This window comes from Adiantum capillus-veneris, chromosome 9 (assembly GCF_014529385.1).
Source record: "Adiantum capillus-veneris isolate H3 chromosome 9, ASM1452938v2, whole genome shotgun sequence".
Lineage (NCBI taxonomy): Eukaryota > Viridiplantae > Streptophyta > Polypodiopsida > Polypodiales > Pteridaceae > Adiantum > Adiantum capillus-veneris.
The window spans coordinates 33,260,714-33,285,296 of record NC_140939.1 but is presented as its reverse complement, the minus strand read 5'-3'; the positions used below and the strand labels follow the sequence as shown (position 1 = coordinate 33,285,296).

At 45.2% G+C, this 24,583-nt stretch overlaps 1 protein-coding gene across 1 annotated transcript in view; it reads right to left on the bottom strand.

Moving 5' to 3' along the window:
* LOC147450313 (Prolyl oligopeptidase family protein) overlaps window positions 1-22,544 on the bottom strand; it is a 113,198-nt gene extending 90,654 nt beyond the window's left edge. The window contains exon 1 of the mRNA XM_086519578.1: window positions 22,094-22,544. Coding sequence (XP_086375704.1) covers window positions 22,094-22,517 — 424 coding nt within the window. The 5' untranslated portion in view covers window positions 22,518-22,544. The remainder of the gene's footprint in view (window positions 1-22,093) is intronic.
* Between the last annotated feature and the right edge of the window lie 2,039 nt (window positions 22,545-24,583).

The following is a 24,583-nucleotide window of genomic DNA, read 5'->3' as shown; positions in this document are numbered from 1 at the left end:
TCCAAAACTGCTTCTGGTTCTCGAGGAATATACTCAGTTTGCATATCTTGCCATACATTTTCCTCGATAGGCACAACAACGTCAGCTTCGCCCAATTTCACTCTAAGGCGGCTGAAATGAAATACTGGATGTACACTAACATCCGAAGAAAGAGCCAGTTTGTAGGCAACTTGGCCAATTTTCTTTGTGATCAGGAACGGACCACAATATCTAGCTGAAAGCTTATAATGCTTTCCTGTTCGCATAGTCTTGGAATCCTTGGGTATCTTCAGATAGACCCATTGTCCCACATCTAGAGTCCTTGGAGATCTCTTTTGATAAGCATAAGTAGTGACTCGATCACAAGCCGTTTTTATGCCATCCTTGGCCAATTCGAGCATTTCCTGAATGTCATACAGGAAATCATGAGCTTGGCGTTCCTTGACTTTCTCTAAGCCAATAGCAATCGGGGATTTAGGCTAAAATCCATACATCAGCATGAACGGGCTAAATCCAGTAGCAAAATGCTTGCTACTATTATAGGCAAACTCTAACTGTGGAAAATACCTTTCCCAATCAGATTGCCTATGAGAGACATAGGCTCTCAACATGTCCTCTAACGTCTGATTCATCCTCTCAGTTTGTCCGTCGGACTCAGGATGGTCAGAAGACGACATACTCAACTTCGTCTGAAGGTGAGCAAAGACATCTCGCCAAAATCGGCCAGTGAACTTAGTATCTCAATCACTGACGATATCTTCTGGGAGACCATGCAGCTTATAAAGCTGATCGACAAATAAAATCGCCAACTCATGGCTTTTTACTGTCGACTTCGTTGGTATAAACTTCACCATTTTTGTGAGTCTATCGACCACATCCCAAATAGCGTCATTGCCTCGACTAGTATTTGGCAAGCCAATGATAAAGTCCATGGAAATACTCAGCCACTTGGCATCTGGGATTTCCAATGGATGTAGCAGGCCAGCTTTCCTAAGGCGCTCTGCCTTATTGACCTGACACTGAGCGCATCTCTTCACATAGCTCTCTATATAAGAGCGCATTCTTAGCCAATAGAAATATCGCTTGACCAAAGCCAAAGTTCTCTGGATGCCTGGGTGCCCAGCGCTAGGAACATCGTGGCATTCGCACAAAATCCTTTGTCGAATCTCATCGATTTCCGGCACGCAGACTTTACCATTTCTGAACAATAGTCCACCTCTAATGGAATATTGTCATTGTCTCGTCTCTCCAGCACGACTCACTTGGGTCTCTAGATCACCCAAGCCTGTATGCGAGTCACCCCCGCTTCGACCTCGTTCCATATCTTGCCAAAATGGCCATCGGAACGACATAGCCCTCGGAGAGAGATAGAAATCCGTCGAGATTTGAGCCATAGACAAGGCATTGACCTCAAGAATCCTGTTGAGCGCATCGGCAACTCGATTGCTGGATCCTTTTCTATAACGGATCTCAAAGTCAAACTCTTGCATAAGCTCAACCCATCTAGCCTTCCGGCCTCTGAGATCACCCTGATCACAGATATAGCGCAAGGAGTGATGATCTGTCCATGCAACAAACGTAGAGCCATACAAGTAGTGCCGCCATTTCCTCAGGGCGTGGACTACAGCGTAAAGCTCCTTCTCATACGTTGGATAACGCATCTCAGCATCAAAAAGCTTCTTACTTTCAAACGCAACAGGACGTCCATCCTGATATAATGCCACACCAATAGCATAATCACTAGCATCCGTCTCAACCACAAACGGTTTGCTAGGATCCACAATGTGCAATATTGGCGCAGTAGTCACCAAGTGCTTTAATGTCCGAAAGCTCTCGACGCTCATTCATTCCAGACAACAGGGGGATTAACTTTACGACGAGGACCCGACGTCTTCAGCCCTTTCACCCCTCCTTTTAAAAGTTGCGTAAGCGAAGCAACAACTTTAGAGTAGTCCTTGATAAACTTGCGAAAGAATCCAGTAAAGCCTAAAAAGGACTTTACTTGGCGTACATTCTTCAGAATGGGCCAATTTCGCACTTTATCTAACTTTTCAGGGTCGACGCGAATTCCATCGCGAGTAATGATGTGACCCAAGTACAGAAGCTCTTTTTTAAAGAATTCACACTTAGAAGCCTTAGCGTAAAGCTTCTCAGTTCTGAGTACTTCGAGAACAGTGCGTATATGCACTAGGTGTTCAGACAAACTTCGGTTGTAGATCAAGATATCATCGAGAAATACAACAACGAAGTTGCCTAAAAATGGTCTCAGCAGATCATTCATCATCTGCTGAAACGTAGCTGGAGCATTGGTCAAACCAAAAGGCAAGACCAAAAACTCATAGTGACCATAACGCGTATGGAAGCCTGTCTTAGGAATATCTTCCAGTTTGATCCGTATCTGATGATAGCCTGATCGCAGGTCTATCTTCATAAAATACAACGCTCCATGGAGCCGATCTATCAGATCGTCCATGCGCGGGAGCGGATACTTGTTCTTGACAGTGAGTTTATTCAACCCCTTGTAATCCACGCAGAAGCGCATAGTGTTATCCTTCTTTCGAGAAAGTAGCACTGGCGCTCCCCACGGGGATTTGCTAGGCCGACCAAAACCCCTGTCGAGATAATCCTTCAACTGTCGTTGAATCTCGTCCTCCTCGGTTTTACTAAACCGATAGGGTTGCTTTGAGAAGGGCTGACTACCAGCCACCAACTCAATGCCATGATCTACTCCTCTCGAAGGAGGCAAGCCAGGAGGTAGATCATCAGGAAAAACATCCTTGAAATCAGTCATGATTTCTCGGATAAGGTTGGATTCGTCGGAATCCCCAAGTTCAACAGAAGAACATGAAACATTTTTACGAAATTCAGTGACAGAAGTACCAAGCACTAATGAATCAAACCAAGCAGATGGTACACATTGATAAAAGTCAACATCAGAAGACTTTATTTCTTTATACATTTCCAAAGCAGTAATAACTGGTATGGCAAAACCATTATTTACAGACTTCTGATTACAAAGCGACACAGATACATGAGGCATGTTCTGCTTAACAAAAACAAGAGAGTGATGTACATAGTCTATATACAATGAGTCTTGTTTATCATAAAACCATGGAATTCCTAAAATAACATCTGCTCTGTCTAAACGCATGATGTGGAAATCCAGGATCTCTTTGTAATCAGCCAGCTCGAGCGACAAGTCTGGAAGCATCCGATTCCATACATCCGTATCCACGCCACAAGCCATCTTCACGCGATACTCATGGTCACTGTCCTGTGTCCGCAGGTTCAGTTTCTGCACCAATTTTGCATCCACAAAATTGTGTGAAACTCCATTATCAAGGAGTACAGTCACGTCGTGACCATTGATCTTCCCAGGGAAACGGAGAAGATCGTGCTTACCAAACACTTTGGTGCTAAAAGTACAATTAGTGCATGAACTGTGCGCTAAATGATGGATTTCAACTTGAACAACATCAGAGTTACCTGAGATCTCGTGAATCTGAACCGAAGGACGGCCTTGCGGTTTCTGCGTCTTTTTCTTCTTGGGGCAATCCTTGATTTGGTGACCCGTCTGGCCACATCCGAAGCAAGCCCCCTTCTTCACTGCATCAGCAACTGAAGCATTTCTGGCTTTCTTCTTTTCCTGAGAAGATCTCGGCGGTGATTTGGACTTATGCTTGAATCGGGGTCGCTTCCTCGAAGCACCCTCACCGGATTGATGGTCTGCAGTTCTTTTCTTCTCATAATTCGCTCCATTTATCAAATGGGACGTCCTGGCCTTGGCCACTGCATCCTCGACATCAGTCGGGGCTTTGTCCTTGATTAAGGCCCAACGATAATCTTCATGTAACCCCAGCAAGTACATGTGCACGGCGTGTGTGGAATCCACCTTGCAGAAGGTGAGCGCCTCTTTGAAAGCTGTCGTATACTTATCAAAAGACAGATTTTTCATCAAAAGACTCTGCAGTTTGGCGTAAGCTTTCAAAGGGTCCATTTTGGCGAAATCCCTCTTGAATTTCACGCAAAAGTCAGCCCACGTCGTAGACTTCTCTGTCATGTCACGCCACCAGGTAAGCGCCTTGCTGCGCAGATAGAGAGAAATGGTCTAAATCCTCCGTTCATCATGCTCCCCATGGAGATCAAAGTATGTGGTCCACTGGTGCAGCCAGTTATTTACGGCCAATTCCGTACACTCCTCTTCACCTGAGAAATTTGTAGTTTTGTACGGAATTGTAGCAGTCGGACCACCTTGCGAACGCCCAAAAGCAGCAATCTGCGTTCGCAAATGCTGGAGATGGGTTTCGCCCTCGGAAATACGCGCAGTCGTCGACTGAGCCATATTTTCGAGAGTAGAAAGTCGGGAACTGAGCCCCTGTACGACCCCTTCAAGAGAGGCCAGGCGAAGGTTCGCCTGAACATTCGTGTTTTCCAGAGCGGTAACACGCTGGTCAAAGCTCTGGAAAGTGCTTGTAATCCATGTGTAGAGAGCATGCGTGAATGGAATTTGAATGTTACCTGGCGCGTCGTCACGCTGCACATCCGAGCTGGAGGAATCCATGGCGAAGTGCGTGAAAAACTGAAAAATTCACGCAAAACCGAGCTTTTTCTACACTTTTCGATCGCAAAAAGTCGAAGTTTGAAGAGCTCTACGCGTCGGCGTGAGCGTCGGAACGCGAGCAGGTGATGGCGGGAGCGCAAGAGCGCGAGCAAGTGAGAGGGAGGAGCAGCAGAAAGAAGTAGAGAGCTCAAAAATGAGTTTCTCTGCAAACTTTGAAGTCTCTGTAAGTGAGTTATTTTAATAACTCAGGTTTCAGACTATAGCTTAAAAACAAACTCAAAAAGTCCTGGCCATACTTTAAAATAAAGGCTTTTAAAGTTGAAAAGAAATTGGGTAGCGTGGAAAAAAAACCAGCGCAAGAAGAAGCGAACACTGCCTCGCCCAGACACTGCTGCGTGGAAAAAAAACGCACCTCCCTGGCGCGTGGATGCACGTGCCCGACTCACGCTGGAGGCCAGCTGGGCTAGCGACCTCTCCACGCTGGAGGCCAGCACGGCTTCTCTCCATGCTACATAGAATCCCTCTACCCACGCTTGTGTGCGGGTATCACAAGAGAGAGGTCTCTCTCTCTCTCTCTCTCTCTCTCTCTCTCTCTCTCTCTAGACTGGCCCTCGAATCCTCTCGACAATTGGCAATGAAAGGGGATACATCATGCTGGTATGCGCAACTGTCCTCGTGGTTTCAAAGACACGGGTTCAGTATGGAAAGATTACCCCCCTTCCAATACTCACTTGAGGCTCCATCACTGGCAATTACACGAACGGAGATTAATAAGATCGTCCGACAGGATCTTATACAGTTGGATACTAAGAGGACATGGGTAGACCCTACACAAGAATTGGGCACGAAGATGGCCGACTACAAAGAAAACTTCCTACAACTATCTGAAGATGGATTTGTGATTCGCCCGAGTTACATGGATACCCACCTGTCTCATGGTTTGAGATGTGCTATTGGTCAGATTCGTACATCCTCACACCAGTTGGAAATTGAATTTGGCAGATTTAGGGGAATCCCACCTGAAAGCAGAATTTGCAAGTTATGCGGAATGGAGCCGGAGACAGAATTACACTACATATGCCACTGCACAGTATACTACGAGATACGTGGGCATTTTCACTGCCTCTTTAAAGAAGGCTTTGGACCTCTAGATAGAATCATGCAATACCAAGATCAAAGATGCTTAGGCTTGTACCTACTGGAACTACATCGGCACAGGGATAATCTAATGAGAAGACAAAGAGCACTACAGCCTCAGAGGCAGATCATAGATTTCTTCGGATCGAGAGAAGCAGGAGTGGAAGGGGAAGCAAGAGGCCAGCAGCCAACACAAAGGAGTACCCACATTCATACCAAAGGCACCCTAATTGACAGAGCGATTGAGCTTAGGAAATCGAGACGACCACGACCAAGAGGCAGAAGCACACTTCACCGGAGGAGACTACAACAAAGGATTAGAAGCATTCTAGCCAGACACCCAGAATGCTCCTAAGAAGTTTATTTAATACCTTGTATTTAGTTTTTCACATTCACTTTCACACTTTTCACACCTAGTACTTTAGTACTAAGGTACCCAGACATTGTAACAGATTCACCACTTTGTATCAGTTTGGTCTCATAGGTCATTCTGGCCTTTTGAAGACATTAATATAACATTTCATTTCATTTCATTTCTCTCTCTCTCTGTGTGCTTCGCACAAAGAAAGAGATTACAGAGAGGTTTTTTCTTAAAGGCATTTTATGTTAGCTTTAAGCCAAAACTAACAGAGATACGCTGATTTTCATCAAAAACCAGTAAAAAATGATAAAAGTCCTTTAATTTGCAGCACTTTCACCTGCTAATTTGCTGATTTTTATCAAAAATTAGCAACCGAACATTATTTTCTTACCTACAAACATGCTCAAGAGAAGAAAAATGATTAATTAAATAACCGATTCATCGAAAATTGCATGAAACAGATATTATCCGACTCGAATCTATCCGTAGGTGTGCACACAGTCCCTCGTGAAGCCAAGCCGGCTCTGATACCATGAAACGTACACGGAGAAAGGATCTCCCGGCCACACGGACCACCTACAGATACACGTCGGACGAACCACCCGACCATAGCCACCATCCGGCAGCTCCCCCGTGCTGGGGCCAGCGTCCGAGGACGTAGGCGTGCACCTGTAAGACCGAGCGTCCCATACCACCCGGCCTCACCTCCTCGAGGTGACCTCGCGCACTCCTAGCCTCGCGGGCTAACCACTAGCACTGTGCCAGTGGGGTCGATAACTGCAAATGAGGCCTTGGCCTCCCTTTTATAATAATGGCCGGCCTCACTGGCCGGGTTCACACTACGTCCGCCCGGACACTGGACGCCCATCCCGATGGCATCTGGGCTAGATCCCCTCTCCTGTGAGCAGGACATAACAGCAACCTAGTGTTTTTGCACTTGCGGCCTTGATCTGCTATCAAGTCCTAGCGCATGCAACAGAATCGCACAAAACCGGCACCAAAAATCTGCTAGCGTTTTGCAAATCTTGCTGCGTTTTTCCATGCTTTGCTGGCGTTTTTGGTGATTTGCGGCGTTTTACACAAAACGCTGATCTTGTGCACCTAAGGGAGCCGCCAAGGAACACTTAGGAGTCTTCTACACTGCCTGGAACTTGCAGATCTACACCTTGGATAGGTATCTACACCCAAACGGCATCATTTTCCGTACTTATTACTTGCTGTTTTTTCTCAGTTTTCAGCCCCTCGATGGCTGAAAAGTGCGAGAACCCTCTCCTCTGACACTCTGCGACGCTCCTGCACTGCCCGGTGGCGTACAGGCACGCTGAAATCTCTATTACAGCAGCGTTTTCAGCACCCTTGCAGCGTTTTTTTGGGCGGACAGCACGCTGAATTTTTACCTTTTGTGCGGTTGAACCAACCCTCGCTCGTCAAGACACCATCCGCTGGTTGTCCGTGCGGTTATTTTGGACTGCTAGAGCCTTGGGAACGGTACCTTCATCGACGACTTATCGATCTACCTTTGGGACTTCTCTATGAGCACGCGACATGTCGACTCCGAAGCAGAATGGACAACAACAGTCCCAGAAGGCGACCACTACGTCTTCTGCGCGACTACAGCTGCTTCCACTTCTGCGACTACGTCGGCATCTGCCAACGCTACATCCAACAATTATGCCCTCACCCAGACCCAGTTTGCTGAGGAGAAGAAGTTGGATTTACATAACTATTTTGTGTGGAGGACACGAGTCCGCACAATTATTGCCTACCATCGACTCTCGGAATGGTTGAATGATTTCACCCATTCGGCTACTCAGCCTTCCCTTCCCACCACCAATCAGGCCCGGATCGACGAGTGGGTGGATCGGGGCATATGAGTCTTCACCTTTCTTATGATGAACCTCTCGGACCGCATCACGAAGGAAGTTTTCAAAGAGGAGCATGCACATCCATTGTGGAGACGGATTCTTGACCAGTTTGCGGAGACCTCATTTGCCACACAGATGACACTTGAACGGGAGTTGTACAACCTCCAGTTCAAGGATTTCAACTCACTTGATGGGTTGACCCGCCGCATGCGGGAACTCTGGGACGACCTTGTCTCTGCTGGAGACGACATCACCTCCACACGCATGGTTGGCCTCTTACTATGCAAGTTTCCCCCACGCTTTGATCCCTATTTTCAGAGTTTGCTCACATCTGGAAGTACCTCTTTCCCACTTGGGACGAGATTCTCCCTTTCCTTAGACAAATTGAGGGGCACTCCGCATTCAGAGGCGGAGGTGTTGTTGATGCAGAAGGAGCTTTGATAGCTCAAGGAGGTAACAAGAAAGGTAAAGGTAAGAAGAAGAAGAAGAACAAGGACATTGAATGTTACCATTGCCACAAGAAAGGGCACAGAGAATCAGAATGTAGAAAGAAGAAGCAAGACAAGGCCAACAGGGAGAAACAAACAGCCTCGGCTGCAGTTGTAGCCTCTCACGAGACGGCCGGGACCGCTCTTGTCGTGACGACGGACCACGCTCTTGCTATTGACTCCACATATCTTACAGTATCCCATCAGGAATTCCCTTCTATGAAAAACTGCGTCTGCTTGCTTTGGACAAAGAACGGACTCCCACATTTGTGTGACACCTTTGAACGTGTGATGTGAAGCCAAGAAACCCTTGCTAATGTTCTCGCATGTGGCACAAATATTGTATACACAATTGCAACCCGTATCATGCAACCCAAAAGCACAAGAGTGCATGTCATTTCAGTGTGTGTCCTTTAAAAAGGGCATCTACACATGGTATCCGCAAGCATGTGTATCTATCCTTCAGCCACCTACAAAAGAATGGCTTCAACATCTCAAACATTATCGTGCTAATCTTGCAATTTGGATGTTTTTCTTTGAATCTGTGAAAGAGCTCAACCTACAATATCTATATTTGATCAATATGTTTACTTCTCTCCAGGCTCAAGAGGAGCGCCGATCGGGTCTGCAGCCTGTCATCTAGAATCTCTCCAAGATAGCCTTCACATACTTCCACTGAGAAAAGAAGATGCCCTCTAGTGTCTGAAAGAACTCGACAAGAAAATAGTGAAGAAGCCCAAGATCAGTCATCTTGAAACGTGTTGTAACAAACTGCTGACGTGACAAAACCCTTAAAGAATGGAGTCAACTTGGAGATGTCGACCGAGGGGCCTAAACCCTAAGAAGAACAAGTAGCAGAAGAAGAAGAAGTCCTACCAACTTATGGGGACCACGTCCGATGGGGCCCCAGTGACATAAAGGGATTAAAATAAAGCAGGACCCGCACACACGCAAAAACTGATGATGTGGCAGATTTTTTAAAATTGCGATGACATGGCAGGCTGTACGGATTTCCGCGTTTTGCGCTAGCTGATGACGTGATAGGCTGTACGGATTTCCATAAATTGCGCTAGCAGCTTTTTGGCTTTGCTTTTGGACCAGAAGCTTTTGAGTTTTAAAGGCTTTTTACTATAACTGCTTTTCAGGCCAAGGGCCTCTAAATATGAGGCTAGGGCTCATTCTCTAGCATGCTTCCTGGCAAAGGTGCAGAGTCTGGAGAACCGGCTTGTACTGTGTTGATGCAATATAAAGAAATACCGAAAGGGGCGCCAAGGTTGGGGGCCAATACTCTCTGGGATGGAATTCCGCCACTCCGTGTCGCGTGTCATCTCTCTCTCTTTCAGTTCAGTTGTTATTGAAGTGCTAAAAGCCTGTTCAGTCTGTTCTTTTCTATTGGCACGTGGTGCCCGTCTTGTAACACGTGTCTCCATAGCTTTCATAATCAACTTGATCCTGCTGGTCCATGAGCCTGTGAAAATGAGATCGTCCACATAGACAATCACTATCGCAACCAAAGAGCCATCAGAGACAACATAACAGTTGGAATCTGATGAGGTACGCTTGAACCCCAGCTTCACAAGAAACTGGTCAAGTGTGAGGTACCACTATCGTCCAGCCTGCTTCAGTCCATACAATGCTTTCCACAATTGATAGACCGAGTACTCCTTGCCTGGTATACAAAACCCAAGAGGTTGCTCCACATAAACTTCTTTATCCAAACGTCCATTCAGAAACGCACTTTTGACATCCATCTGGAAGATAGGCCACCCAAAGTCGGCTGCGAGAGCAAACACTGTGCGTATGGTAGTCATACGAGCGGTGGGAGCAAAGGTCTCATCAAAGTCCACGCCTGGTCGCTGTGTGAAACCCTGAGTAACAAGTCTCGCCTTGTGTTTGTCGAGGGTACGATAAGTGATCAGTGCGTACTGAAGGTTCCTTTTTCACTTCATGAGAGAGATGTGCAAGCACTGAGAGAGAGAAGAGAGGGATTGAGTGAAGGTTCTATGAGTAATAGAGAGAGAAAGAAGACTAACACCAGATAGCATCCCAAACCCCCCTCCAAGGGCCCCCCTCTATCACTAGAGAGGCATTTGCTTTAGATTGCACAAATGCTCACGCTAGCACAACCTCTCTCTCTCTCTCTCTCTCTCTCTCTCTCTCTCTCTCTCTCTCTCTCTCTGTGTGTGTGTGTGTGTGTGTGTGTTTGCAAAGAAAGAAGCTGATTTCCATTACTAGGAAAATCACTCAAAATTAATAATGCTAATTCTAAAAGCAAGTACATCACTAATTATAAAGTGGCCCGAAGACAACAATCTGGAAAGTGTAAAAATTGGATACAACTAGTCATCTGGAAAACTATAGAAAAGTCTGAAAGATAGGCACTTCCACCAAAAGCTTATTGTGCTATGGCATATCAAAACCTAAACTACCAAAAGCCACCACTCGTGAAAAGAACAAGGAACATCTGCAAGAGTTTAAACGTCGTGCAATGCCGGCCAACTGGTAGAATTAAACAGCGGCAAGTAATGGATAAACAAAAGGGGAAAGCAATCAATGACAAAGATACAAAGCATGGTACTGGAGCTAAAAGGAGCTATAAGTCTGGATAGAGAATAGTCCACTTGCACAAGGTGGCTTTCTGAAGACCAAAGCTAGGGAGGGAACTCCAAGAAAGTGGAGGCTTTGAAGACAACCACCTTGGAGACCTATTGGCAAAACCTCGTAGAGCAAGTTGAGAGTAGAGCAGCGAGTTGACAGCAGCAATCCTTAAAACCCAATTTGAACACAACCCAAAAGGGAGAGCATGAGAAATCGAGAAAGGCAAGAAACACAATGAAAACAAAGAAACCAATGAATTTGAAAATAGACTTCACCCATCTATGCACCCATCCACAAACACGCATAAGTTTAAAGCACAAGGAAAACAAAGCTTGCAAAAACCATACTCAACACACACAAGGACAACATAGACGCCGCGCACATACACATAAACTAGAGTAAGCAAGTTGAAAAACCAAAACCAAAACAAAGCAAGAGAAATGTCACATGCACATCTAACCTTATGTGCATGTGAACAAGCTAACTCCTTCTAGGGTTTAGGTAGTCTAGGACGTGTCCTGGCACCCATGTGAACCTGTACGCAAGAAGTCCACATCCAAGCACTTTAGATTAGTTGCATACCCTCTGATTGCACATGAGCACAACCAGTGTTTGCTAGTTATAAGCATTGGGGAGTGTTACCATCCAGTTTATAGTACCAAGCTTAGGTAGTATCTACATAAGAAGCACCTCTTATCTAATAATGGGACATCATTAATAAGTGACATCTTAGCCAAGTCGTCGGGTATTTTTTAAATCCCTGCTCGACCCAGCATGAAATACCTATAAAAGTGACCCTAGGAATCACCCATTCAAGCAAGTGAAGTCAATACCCCTTGGGAAGCAACACCACAGCCTAGCGTTTGCTTCCCAACAACATCCCTGGCGTTTTCCACCAACAAATCCAGCATCCATGGCATTTTTGCCCAGCATCGACCTCCAGTACCCGATCAACCCTGCAGTACCAAATCAGCCCTAGCGTTAGCAACTTTCGGCCCTCATCTCGCCGTACTATCGCAGCATTTCTAGATTTCAGCCCATCTACTTCATCGTCATCAGCACCCTCAACATCGGCCATAGCAGATCAGCCCATAATCTCGTTAAGTTGAAGATCCCCAACCAATTCCCTAGCATTTTGCATTTTCAGCCCTTAGTCTCTCAGATCCAAGCATCAGTAGCAAGATCCCATTAGCATCTTAGCATCTAGGACCATTGTATCAACATTTGTGCAATCTAAAGCAAATACCTCTCAAGCGATAAGGAGGGGGGCCCTATGAGGGACCCCATTTGGTGTTAGTCTTCTTTCTCTCTCTATCACTCATAGAACCTTCACTCGCAATATCTCTCGGTCACGTGCACATGGCTCTGTGTGCCACGTGGACATGCTTCATCGACTTCCAAAGCCACTTTTCCCCTTCTTCCTAGATACGAGTGTCTAGAATCCTAGGAGGATTAGTACCGGCAATTTTGTGAGCCTGTTCGCAAGACCTGCATGTCCGGACAAATCCATTAGATTAGGTTTTGTAGTTTTGGAACCCTGTCACAAACTGATGATGGCAATGCCCACACACACACAGACGCACGTTGACGTGGCAGCCAGTACGGACGCCCGGATAATGCATTGACTGAATGCTGACGTGGAACCCCGGATTTTGCGCCACAAATCATGCTGATGACATGGCAATCCATACGCTGTACAGATTTCCGTAGATTACGTTGGCTGATTTTTATTAGCAACTTTTGGGACAATTGCTAATTGCTTTTGAGTTAGGAAGCTTTTGAGTTAGAGATTTTGGGACTCTGCTTTTGGGGCATCCCTTGTACCAATAAATAACTAGGCTAGGCCTCATTACTCAAAGCATCTGGACGCAAAGTCTGAGAGTGAGCGCCTGCCTACTCTCTTGTACTTTGAACACAGATTAATATAAAAAGAAATACCGAAAGAGGCGCCAGACTTTGGGGCCAATACCTCTGGGCACGGAACTATGCTGGGCCGTGTCATCCTTGTGAATTGTTTTGAAGTGAATCTCTCTTGTGTCGCGGTAGAATCTTGACTTGGGGTGTCCAAGTTTGTTACAGTGGTATCAGAGCTCTCAATAAAGTCACCATCAAGAACAGATTCCCGATTCTAAGGATCGATGATTATCTTGACCGACTACAGGGATCCTCTTGTTTCAGCAGGATTGATTTGAAAAGTGGATATCATCAGATCCAAATCGCGTCGAGACATATCTACAAGACAACCTTTCGGACGAGCTTCGGTTTGTATGAATTTTTGGTGATGCCTTTTGACCTTACCAATGCTCCAGCGACTTTCAAGCGAAGGATTTTCAAAGAGTACAGATCTTTTGTCGGCACTTTCTTTGATGACATTATAGTCTTCTCCAAGGATGAGGCAGAACATAGACACCATCTGCTACACGTCTTTCAGGCATTGCGAGATCACAAACTAGTTATCAATGCTAAGAAGAGTGAAATTTTCTTGCCGGAGATACACTTTTTGGGACACATCGTCTCAGCAGCAAAAGTACAGATGGATCCAAGCAGCTTTCGGAAAAGCAGATGCGGTGGGCTAATATCTTGTCACAGTTTCACTTCCAGATCGTCCATGTACGGGGACAGAAGCACTTGGTGGCAGATGCTTTGTCTTGGAAGCCGTTAGTCTTGGCTATCTCCGCGATTCATCATAGAAGCTTCGAGGACATGGTTGTTCAGTACGCCACAGATCCATGTTTTTCAGATGTATTCACTCGAATACAGAATGGGGAGGTAGTAGCGGGATATTCCATATGGGATGGCTACTTGATGAAGAAAACGATGTTGTGCATTACACAGCCATTGAGGGAAAAGGTTCTAACTGAATGCCATTGTCCACCTTTTACGGATCACCGCAGCATTGACCACCTTGAAAGGTGTGCAGCTTTACTTCTTTTGGCCGAGACTCAAGAAGGATGTGGACGACTTTGTACGCAGTTGCTTGGTATGCCAGAAGGTCAAGTTTGACATAAAGCACAGGGATTGTTACAGCCTTTATCCATTCCCACCCGCCCCTGGGAAAGTATTGCTATGGATTCCATTTTTGATCTCCCGAAGACACAGAGTGGGCACGATGGCATCTGGAGTATTATTGACAAATTTAGCAAGCAAGCTCATTTCATTCCAGTGAAGAAAACAGTCAAGTCGGACCATTTAGCGAGACTGTTCATTGCCCAGATATTTCAATTACAGGGCATGCCTGAGACAATAGTCTCTGACAGAGATCCCCGATTCACGAGTTTGTTTTGGAAGGCTATTTGGGAGAACATTGGCACACGGTTGCAATTCTCGTCATCTTTCCACCCGCAGACAGATGGGCAATCTGAGATTGCAAATTCATTCGTACTGGATTTATTGAAGTCTTACGTTTCTTATCAGAAGACTCAATGGGAAAAAAATTTGCCCTTGGTGGAATTTGCCTACAATAACACAATCCACTTTGTACGCAGTTGCTTGGTATGCCAGAAGGTCAAGTTTGACATAAAGCACAGGGATTGTTACAGCCTTTATCCATTCCCACCCGCCCCTGGGAAAGTATTGCTATGGATTCCATTTTTTATCTCCCGAAGACACAGAGTGGGCACGATGGCATCTGGAGTATTATTGACAAATTTAGCAAGCAAGCTCATTTCATTCCAGTGAAGAAAACAGTCAAGTCGGACCATTTAGCGAGACTGTTCATTGCCCAGATATTTCAATTACAGGGCATGCCTGAGACAATAGTCTCTGACAGAGATCCCCGATTCACGAGTTTGTTTTGGAAGGCTATTTGGGAGAACATTGGCACACGGTTGCAATTCTCGTCATCTTTCCACCCGCAGACAGATGGGCAATCTGAGATTGCAAATTCATTCGTACTGGATTTATTGAAGTCTTACGTTTCTTATCAGAAGACTCAATGGGAAAAAAATTTGCCCTTGGTGGAATTTGCCTACAATAACACAATCCACTCTTCGACGAGGAAGGCGCCATTTGAGATTATTGAAGGTGCTTCAAGGGTTCCACCCTTCCTTAGCACAAAAGATAGGATTTTTGAAGCCGACCAGTACACGAGGGCCTTGGACACTGCTTTTGCCAAGGTCCGGGAGGCTTTAGCGAAATCTCAGGAAAGATACAAGAAGGCAGCAGATCGACAACGTCGCGATTTGAAATTAAAGGAAGACAATTGGTTACTCCTACATTTTGAGAAGGCATGCCTAAGAAAGAAAAAGGGAAAGGAGCGGCTTTTTCCAAAGCTTAGCATGAGATACTATGGACCTTTCCAGATAAAAGAAAAGTTTCCTTTAAACTGAAGCTGCCCGATACTTGGAGGATTCTTAATGCTTTTCAAGTGAGTCTCTTGAAGCCTTCTAAAGGCGATGTGCCCGATGATGGGGAGCCAGATGAGCAACCCGAAGTGGAGGAAAGCAAGGAGATACCTTTCCACGACAAATATTGGCATACAAGGATAGAAAGATTAAAGGTAAAGTGATTAGGCGGTTTTTGGTTAAGTTAAAGAACTATCCTACATTGGATGCGAGTGGATGGAGGAGGAGGACCTAGCAGATACTCCTCAGATTTTAGAACTTTACCTTGAAGAATTCGGTTAGCATAGTCTACTCCGATAGAACCCCGATTTCAGCATGGGTGAATCTAGTGCAGCGGGCTTGCACAAGAGGGGAGTCACTCCGCTCCTTTGTCAACAGATTACCTCGATTTTGATATAGAGTCACTGATGTCTCTTTGGGTTTCAGGGATACTGCTCGGCTGACAATATTCTGCAGTATGACTTTAGGAACTGGAATTCCCGAAAATGAAAATGAAACTGATTGATTTGTACTTGACTTGTTTGAGTGCAAAAACTGAAAGACAAAATGACTTCAGTATTTCGGTCTCATAAATCTCTATAGACATGATTGCAATAAGGATTAGTTAATCGGGCATCTGTGAGGTCCCGACTAGATCTAGATGCGATTATTAAATACGTTGCCAATTAATCATGGTCTGAGATTTGGAATGAATTTGAATGTGATTTGTCAAGTGATGTCCGATGATGTGACTCTCGAGTGGTACATGTGCTAGATGTGTTGTGTCTAGTGCTTCAGTACTAACAGCCAGTGTCTACTAAAACAGTTTATGGCCTCTGTCTGTTTTACGTCCAGACGTAATTGAGGGCGATTACAATTCTTTCAAGAGTTGGGGTATGTCACAAATTGATGACGTGGCAGTGCCCACACACACACACGCATGATGATGTGGCAGCCAGTACGGACGTCCGGATAATGCGTTGATTGGATGATGATGTGGCAGACCGGATTTTGCGCCGCAAATCACGTTGATGATGTGGCAATCTGTACACTGTACAGATTTCTACAAATTACACAAGAAGATTTTTATTAGCAGCTTTTGGGACAATTGCTTTTGAGTTAGTAAGCTTTCAAGTTAGAGATTTTGGGGCCCTGCTTTTGGGCATCCCTTGTACCAAAATGTCACGTGACACATCCAACCCTATGTGTCCGTGGACAAGCTACATCAGGGTTCAGTTCAGTCAAGTTGGTCTAGAATAGGAAGTGATCTGGCACTTTTGTGAGTCTGTTCGCAGACCGTGCATGTCCAGACACTTAGATTAGATGCATATCCTCTGGTTGCACACAACATGACCATCAGATTCCAGTCAGATCCCATCAGTAGCATTTTTACAGTGCATAGGCCTGTTTTCCCTATTTTTGACATTTTTCACTTACTATTTTTAAGTGACTTTTGTTGGAAAGTAGGTAGGGCAATTTTGCTAAGTTTGTATAAATAAAAACCTAGCGCTAGCACTTTCCGGCAGAAGAGGCAGCAGGAGCACCTTACTCAACAGGCAACTTCTCAGCAAGACCGACCCCCGCGACAACTCTGGCGTTTTCTCTCAATAGAAGACCTAGCGTTTTTGCATCAGATCAGCCTTGGCGTTTTGTGCACAGCAGATCAGCCCCGGTGTCATCACGACACAGCAGATCAGCCTAGTGTTTTGCATTTGCAGAACAACCGGCGACAGCAGAGCAGATTTTCAGCCCTAGCGTTTTTGCATCTGCATCATACCCCAGCGTTTTGCAGATTCTCCGCGACGGAACCTCAAGAAACACCAGTGTTTTCAGTTTTCAGCCCTTAGCACTTGCAGAAGAACCCCCAAACCTCGCAAATCTCACCTTCCCGCAGCAGTTCCTCACCGCACGGTCAATTTCCGCAAGGTTTACAGTTTCAGCCTGGAAAACGCAGATTTCAGCATCTACGTTTTCAGCGCGTCGTCGTAGCATCGTCGCCATCGACATCGTCATCGACATAGAGTCAGAATTCAGCAGATAAAGATTTGCAGATTTCAGCCCTTAGAGTTTCCAGATTTCAGCCCGTCTCGTCGTCGACATCGTCGGCAAGTCCAAGCATTGTAGAGATTTGTGCAATCAATAGTAGACCACTCTCGCCATCGAGAGTGGGGCCCTTGGAGGAGGTTTTTACAACATCTCTGGTGTCGTATTCTCTTCTCTATCTCTCAGTCTCATGCATTTCCATTCACAGTGTCCATTTGAAGTTTGTACTCTCTCATTAAGAACAGAAGGCTCTCCCTTCCATAAATGAAAGGAACCTTGAGCACAATTCGGAGCACTCATCTTGAGCAAAGTTCAAACATTCATTCTGCTACACCTAACACAAAAATAAGTGGGCTAGGCCTCATTACTCAGAGCATCTGGACGCAGAGTCTAAGAGTGGGCGCCTGCCTACCCTCTTGTACTTTGAACACAGATAAATATAAAAAGAAGTATCGAAAGAGGCGCCAATCTTTGGGGCCAATACTTCTGGGCACAGAACTAAGTCGGGCCGTGTCATCCTTGTGAACTGTTTTGAAGTGAATCTCCGTTGTGTCGCGGTAGAATCTTGACTTGGGGTGTCCAAGTTTGTTACAAACCTTCTTGCATAAATGGTTTGTACACGGGTTTGGACAAATGTTATTACACTACGGTGGGAATTAGGCGCCACGAGCATATAGTTTTAGGTTAGAGGAATCCAATGAGCCATTCCCCGCGTCGATCGGATTCCCAGGTGGGAAGATGTGCGACAGTTTCACCCAAAACTGGACCCTGACTCAATTTTAATTAATCAATTTAATGATTTATTGTTGGGTAATTTGGTGGACGCTTGCCCTACCTAAGACCTAATAAGCTTATAACCTGCCAAGTTCACCTATAAAGGGGAGCCTTCACCCAGTGTTTCCATTCAGATTTTGCCAACGCTAAGTGCAGGCCAGATTCAGCAGAGAAGGGCTGAAATCTGAAAACACTGCCCTGATCTGCTACAACAGCTGGCGCTAGGGTTGATTGTCACAACCTGGTGACGTGGCTGCCTGGTGTGTGCCCTGGTGTGTGCCCTGTTGAACTGCTAATCCCGAAAAACGCGGAGGACTGTTGACGTGGCATGCCGTACGGCCTCCTAGAAAATGCGGTGGATTTTGCGGGACTGATGACGTGGCAACAACGTACAGATTTTTGGCAGCTTTTCCTACGCAATAGAGCCTACTTTATTCTATGCAATGTAGAAAGAGAGAGAGAGAGGGCTTGATTTGACTTGCTTTATTTTACTCAATATGGCTTGAGAGATGAAGGGTTTATTTTTTAATGCTTTTTAATGGGCAACTTTTGGGGCTCTGCTTTTGGCATCCCTTGCAATATCTTTATAAGTGTGGGCAGGCTTCCCACTTCTCATAGCATCTGTACGCAGAGTCTGAGAGTGAGAGCCTCCCACTCCTATGTACTTTGAATTGCAGATTAATACAAAAAGAAATACCGAAAGGGGCGCCAATCTTTGGGGCCAATATCTCTAGGCACGGAACTCTGCTTAACCGTGTCGAGTCAATTGTGAACTATAAACTGTTTTGAAGTGAATTCTTGTCGTGTCGCGTAGATCTTGACTTGGGAGTGTCCAAGTTTGTTACAGTGTTCTCAAAGCACGGTCAATTTCTCTCCTACCGGGAAATCCGATCCTTTTTACGCGGCACTTATGGCTTCAGACAGAGATCAATGACTTCCTCTACATACGGAGATGCGGGAAGAGATCAAAGAGGATTCATGCGAGGAGTATGGCCCGCCTCGGCCTACTCAGGCGAAGCTCGAAGAGATGGAGCGTCGACGATTGATCGATGATGCAACAAAGATTATGCTAAATATTGCGAAGGATCCAAAATTTGAAGGAAGGTGGACAATTCCAGAACGGAGATTGGCACATAAAGACAGAAAGATTAAGGGTAAAGTGATAAGGCGGTTCTTGGTTAAATTCAAGAAGGTTAAATTCAAGAACTATCCTGCATTGGATGCGAAGTGGATGGAGGTGGAGGACCTAGCAGATACTCCTCAGATTGTGAATCTTTACCTTGAAGCTTTTGGTTTGGCATAGTCTATTCCAAATGGAACCCCGAACTCAGCTTGGGCGGAATCTTGTGCAGTGGGTATGCACAAGAGGGGAGTTGCTCCGCTCCTTTGTCAACAGATTGCCTCGATCTTTGATACTAAAGTCACTGATGTCTCTTTGAGTTTCAAGGATACTATGAGCTGACAGTATTCTGCTATATGACTTTATGAACTGGAATTCCCGATAATATGATACTGATTTGTTCTTGACTTATTTAAGTGCAGGAACTGATAGACGAAATGACTGCAGCATTTTGTCTGAATGATCTCGAAAGACATGGTTGCAATAGGGATTAGTCAATTGGGCATTAGAGGTCTTGAGTGGATCCAGATGCGATTGCTAATTACATTGCCGATAAATCATGGTCTGAGATCCAAATGAATTTGAATGTGATTTGTCATGTGATGTCAACTTATGTCCTGTGATGTGACTGTTGATTTGGTACATGTGCTAGATGTGTGTTCCTAGTGCGTCGGTACTAACAGTGAGTGTCTGCTAAGACAGTTTATGGCCTCTGTCTGTTTTCCAGGCGTCATCGAGGGCGATTACAATGCTTTCAAGAGAGGGGTATATCACAAACTGGTGATGTGGATGTCCGGTGTGTGCCCTGCTGGACTGTTGATCCCGAAAAACGCAGAGTCTCGATGCAGAGTATCTAGATGCAGAGTCTGAGAGTGAGAGCCTCCCAATCCTGTGTACTTTGAGTTGCAGATTAATACAAAAAGAAATACCGAAAGGGGCGCCAATCTTTGGGGCCAATATCTCTAGGCACGGAACTCCGTCGGGCCGTGTCGAATCAATTGTGAACTGTGAATTGTTTTGAAGTGAATTTTTGTCGTGTCGCGGTAGAATCTTGACTTGAAGTGTCCAAGTCTGTTACATTGATTCTGGAGTCGCACGGCGCCAAGGGTTGGAATCTGTAGACATGCTGCTGGCTGAAATCGCCAAGGCTGAAATCTGCCAAAACGTTGTCTGGTCTTGCTGAAAACGCTCCCAAATAAACCTTCAATATTTTTCAAAATTCCCAAACTACCCCTTTTCAATTTCACAAACATCTCTCAAGGTGCTATGTTTTGCAAATTTTTCAGAGCCGGAAAGTGGCTCGGATCAGCCTATGCATGTCCCCGTTGCGGTTCAGTACTTCGACAGCCATCAAACCTCCCCTCAGCCATTCCCTCGCATGCATCCAGTGCTCCATTGTTGTCCATCATCAACATCATCGAGATCTACGTTTTCAGCCCTCTCACTTCGGGAGTGCAAATCAGCCCCTTGGTGACCATCCGCAATCTCACAACGAGAAGGATCCAAGGTGCATCCAATCAGCCCCAGAGGTGCCTCTTTCTAAGGAGTTACCGCCGCTACACTCATCATTCGGTCAGTATTGTCTGCACTTGAGGTATTGCATTGTGTGTACACTTTATTTACACAATCTAAAGCAAATACCACATCGGCAACGGTGTGGGGGGCTCTTGAGAGGGTTGGTTGGGACCCCATCGGGTGTCACTCCTCTCCTCTATCTTTCTCTCTCCCTCTACACATCTCTATTGCATTCTCTCAGCCTCTCTCTTCATAGGAAAGTAAAAGGAACCATCATCTAAGCTAAAAGGAATCACTAACGCAAGGAAAGAAGTAGAAGGATTGTGGAAGTGTAAAACTAGATCTTTACCATCTCAATTCCGCTGCACCTGACACTCTCTTATCTCCCTAGTCTATTGCACATCTCTCTCGTGAAATAAAAGGAACCTTGAGTACACATTGAGCATCATCTTTAGTTATCACCTTAAATCACTTCCACTACACATTACAAGAAGGCAGAAAGAAAGCAAACCCCCCTCAGCCTGGACCTAAGATCCACTAGACTGAGCAGCTTTCACACCTCCTTGAAGAGCGACAATCGCGACCCAATGCAAGGTCCTTTGCTTGTAGGGTTCACTTCAAGCTTGGTTGAAGCAAGATTGGGGAGTGGAGTAGATGGAAGAGCAGGCCACAGACAATGATGAAGACCGCCTTCTTCACCGTCTTCGAACTACAATTCTGGTGATAAGCGGAAGTGGGGAGGAAGCAAAAGCGGGTTGAAGTGAACCTGGGCGATGGGGCTCTGCCCCGACACCCATTGCAGCCGGCATTACAGTGACGAGGCAAAGGAGGCAAACCATGCATCGTATAATGATATTTAATCGTTAAAAATCTTTCGCTTCGGCCTCTTTAGCGTAAAGGGGCCAATAATGGGGTGGGTGCCCGTTGAAGGACCCATCAACCGTTAAACTATGAGAAGCAAAAACCAGGTTTAGGACACCAAAGCGCGTGTGCTTTCACGGCTAGCTCTGCTGGTGGTCAAATCGCTGCCGTCCGATGCAGGTTCAAGCCTTGCCGGCAGTGAAGTCTTTAAACTCGCCCTGGACAGTGGTGCTAACGGTGGCCTCTTTTGCTAAGGGGGGTTCAACAACTGTCCGCGGTCGCAGCCTGTCAAGACTCGCACTCAAAATCGCCTTTATTGCAGGTAGATGCTCTGTAGCGCTATCGATTGCACCCCTTCGTGCTCAAAACAGAGCAACACATAGGATGAGCGCCTGGCAACTCCTTAAAATGGCCCCTTTACCCTAGTTATGTGAAAGAGAGCGAAAGAGAGAGAGAGATAGTTTCATACCAGCCATGACGCGTTCAGTGTAACCATTTTCTTCCTTAAGATATGAAAGGACCTGAGGGTCTTGTCGGTTGTCATCTCGAAGCCAGTAATAAGAGTCCTCGCGGGTGTCTCCAAAGAGCTCCATTTTGTGGGATACCTTTCTGGGCGAAGGGGGAGAGACGATTCCATCTTCGATGAGTCTGGCCATAGAGCGGTGTGAAAGCGGAGAGTCTACTGCAGAGGTTTCACTTCCTCTGATAAGCCCTCTGTGATAGTGCTTCTCGTTTAGGCTAAGCAAGAAGAGAAAGCCAGTGCATAAGAGCCTCCTTGAGCTGGAGGCTGTTGTGGAAGATCTGCTGGCGAGCCCTCCTCCTTTTGTACAAAGGTGATGAGCTCTGCTGACGACGTACCCTCCTCCTTGGGTCACCAATGTCTGCATGCCCATAGTGGACGCATTGTCACTTTTGTAACTCTCGAATACAATATACACTTAATACTTTCTACGATATGATATATCTATATCTATACTATATATTAAGGAGACTGTTTTTCTAGTGCCACGTGTCGCAATTTTCTTTATACAACTACACTGAGAACAGTGCGCACACAAGGGGGAGAGAGAGAGAGAGAGGCGGCCGAAGGCCGCCGGCCACACTAGTATATATTAAAGAGACTGGTTTTTAGTGCCACGTGTCGTTATTTGCTTTATCCGGTTGCATTGAGGACAATGCGCACGTAGGGGGAGAGAGAGAGAGAGAGAGAGCTGCCGCCGGCCACACTAGTCCTTAGTAGTATTTGCATAGAGTTGGAGTTGAGCCAAATAAAATAGAAACTAATAGGTGATGCACAAGAAGTGTGTGTGTGTGTGTGTGTGTGTAAAGGCATTGGAAAAGATAGGTTCGCTTTATCCAAAACTTGTTCATATTGGAAAATTGATGGCTCGTGTCGAGGTGAAAAGGCTTGAAAGCTGCCTCAAACTTTACAGGTTTTAGTTATAATTTTTCATTTTATGCATAATTTTCCCCCTCGAATTTGCTATACACCAGCTCAATTGTGAGTGAAAAGAATTTAGAGTCGGTTCTAGAAAATGATTTTCCCGAGCCATAGTCTGTGTGTGTGTGTGTGTGTGTGTGTGTGTGTGTGTGTGTGTGTGTGTGTGTGTGTGAGAGAGAGAGAGAGAGAGAGAGAGAGTCATTGTGAGACTTTTAACAAAATCTTTGAAAATAAAATGAAGATCTAATGAGAGTTACTTACATATATGTAAATATTGCGGAGTACTTCCCACAAAGCATCCCTCTATCTCTGTAGTTTTCTTCTCCTTATAGACATAGAACCAAAAAAAAAGATGTTAGAGATTTATTTTCATACACATTTTTAATGCAACGCATTTGGTTTAATCACATTTGTGCACATTCTACACTACAAGTGAGCATAATTCGGACACACGGCACACACGCTCATTAGATGAGTGTGCGAGGGGAGGTGGCGACATTCTCCCCTATTGTTATAATCACAAAAAGTTGCACCCTCCTTTCCGTTAGCATGGGGGACTCATAATGTTAGGAACCTAGTTTGGGCTTCCATTTGGAAGTGATTTCATTGAAGATTGATAAAGTACATGACGAGAGTACTCACGTTCGTTTCCAAAATTGTTGATTCCATAAAACGTCCTTATCACTAAGAATGTTGACTTTCTTGGTGGGGGAAAATTAATTGAATTAGATTCAATAAAACAAGATAGATACCATAAAACATGAGTGCAAAAACATTTTCATAGCTATTGTCTTGATACAAATAAAATAAACTTTTCTTACACATAGGCCAAGTCAATGTCTTGCATCTTGTGTAAGTCCACATGTCTTCAAGGTGCAAGCATAAGTGATTGCATCTGGAGAAAGGCCTCCCATTGCATTTTGGGAAAATGGCACGGAGCTTCCTTGCCACAGCCACGTTGGGCATATGCTGCAATCAACGATTCCCAAGACAGGATATTGTAGACAAGAAGCTCGTCAAGAACTTTTTGTGATTTCATAAGTATACCATATTTGGCATAAATATCAACCAACACACTGCCAAGCATAATATGCGTCTCTAATAGCCCCTCACTAGCAATCACATCGTAAATTCTATAACCCATGCATCCACTGAAAACATTATGGAGCTTCCTTGCCATAGCCACGATGGGCATATCGTGCAGTCAATGCTTCCCAAGAGAAGAAATTTCTGACAAAAAGTCCATTAAGAACTTTTTTTTTCATAAGGGTACCATATTTGAGATACATATCAACCAATGCACCACCAAGAGCAACATGTTTCTCCAACAGCCTTGGAATACCAAATCACATTTGCAAGAAAGGATTTCCTTCTGCATATGGTCAAAATAGCCCATAGCTTTTTGGTCACAACCATGTTGGACATATCTACAATCAAGGCATTTGAAGTGAGACATCCCAGAAAAAAATCTCATCAAGAGCTTTTTGAGATTTTGTAAGGGCACAAAATTTGGTATAC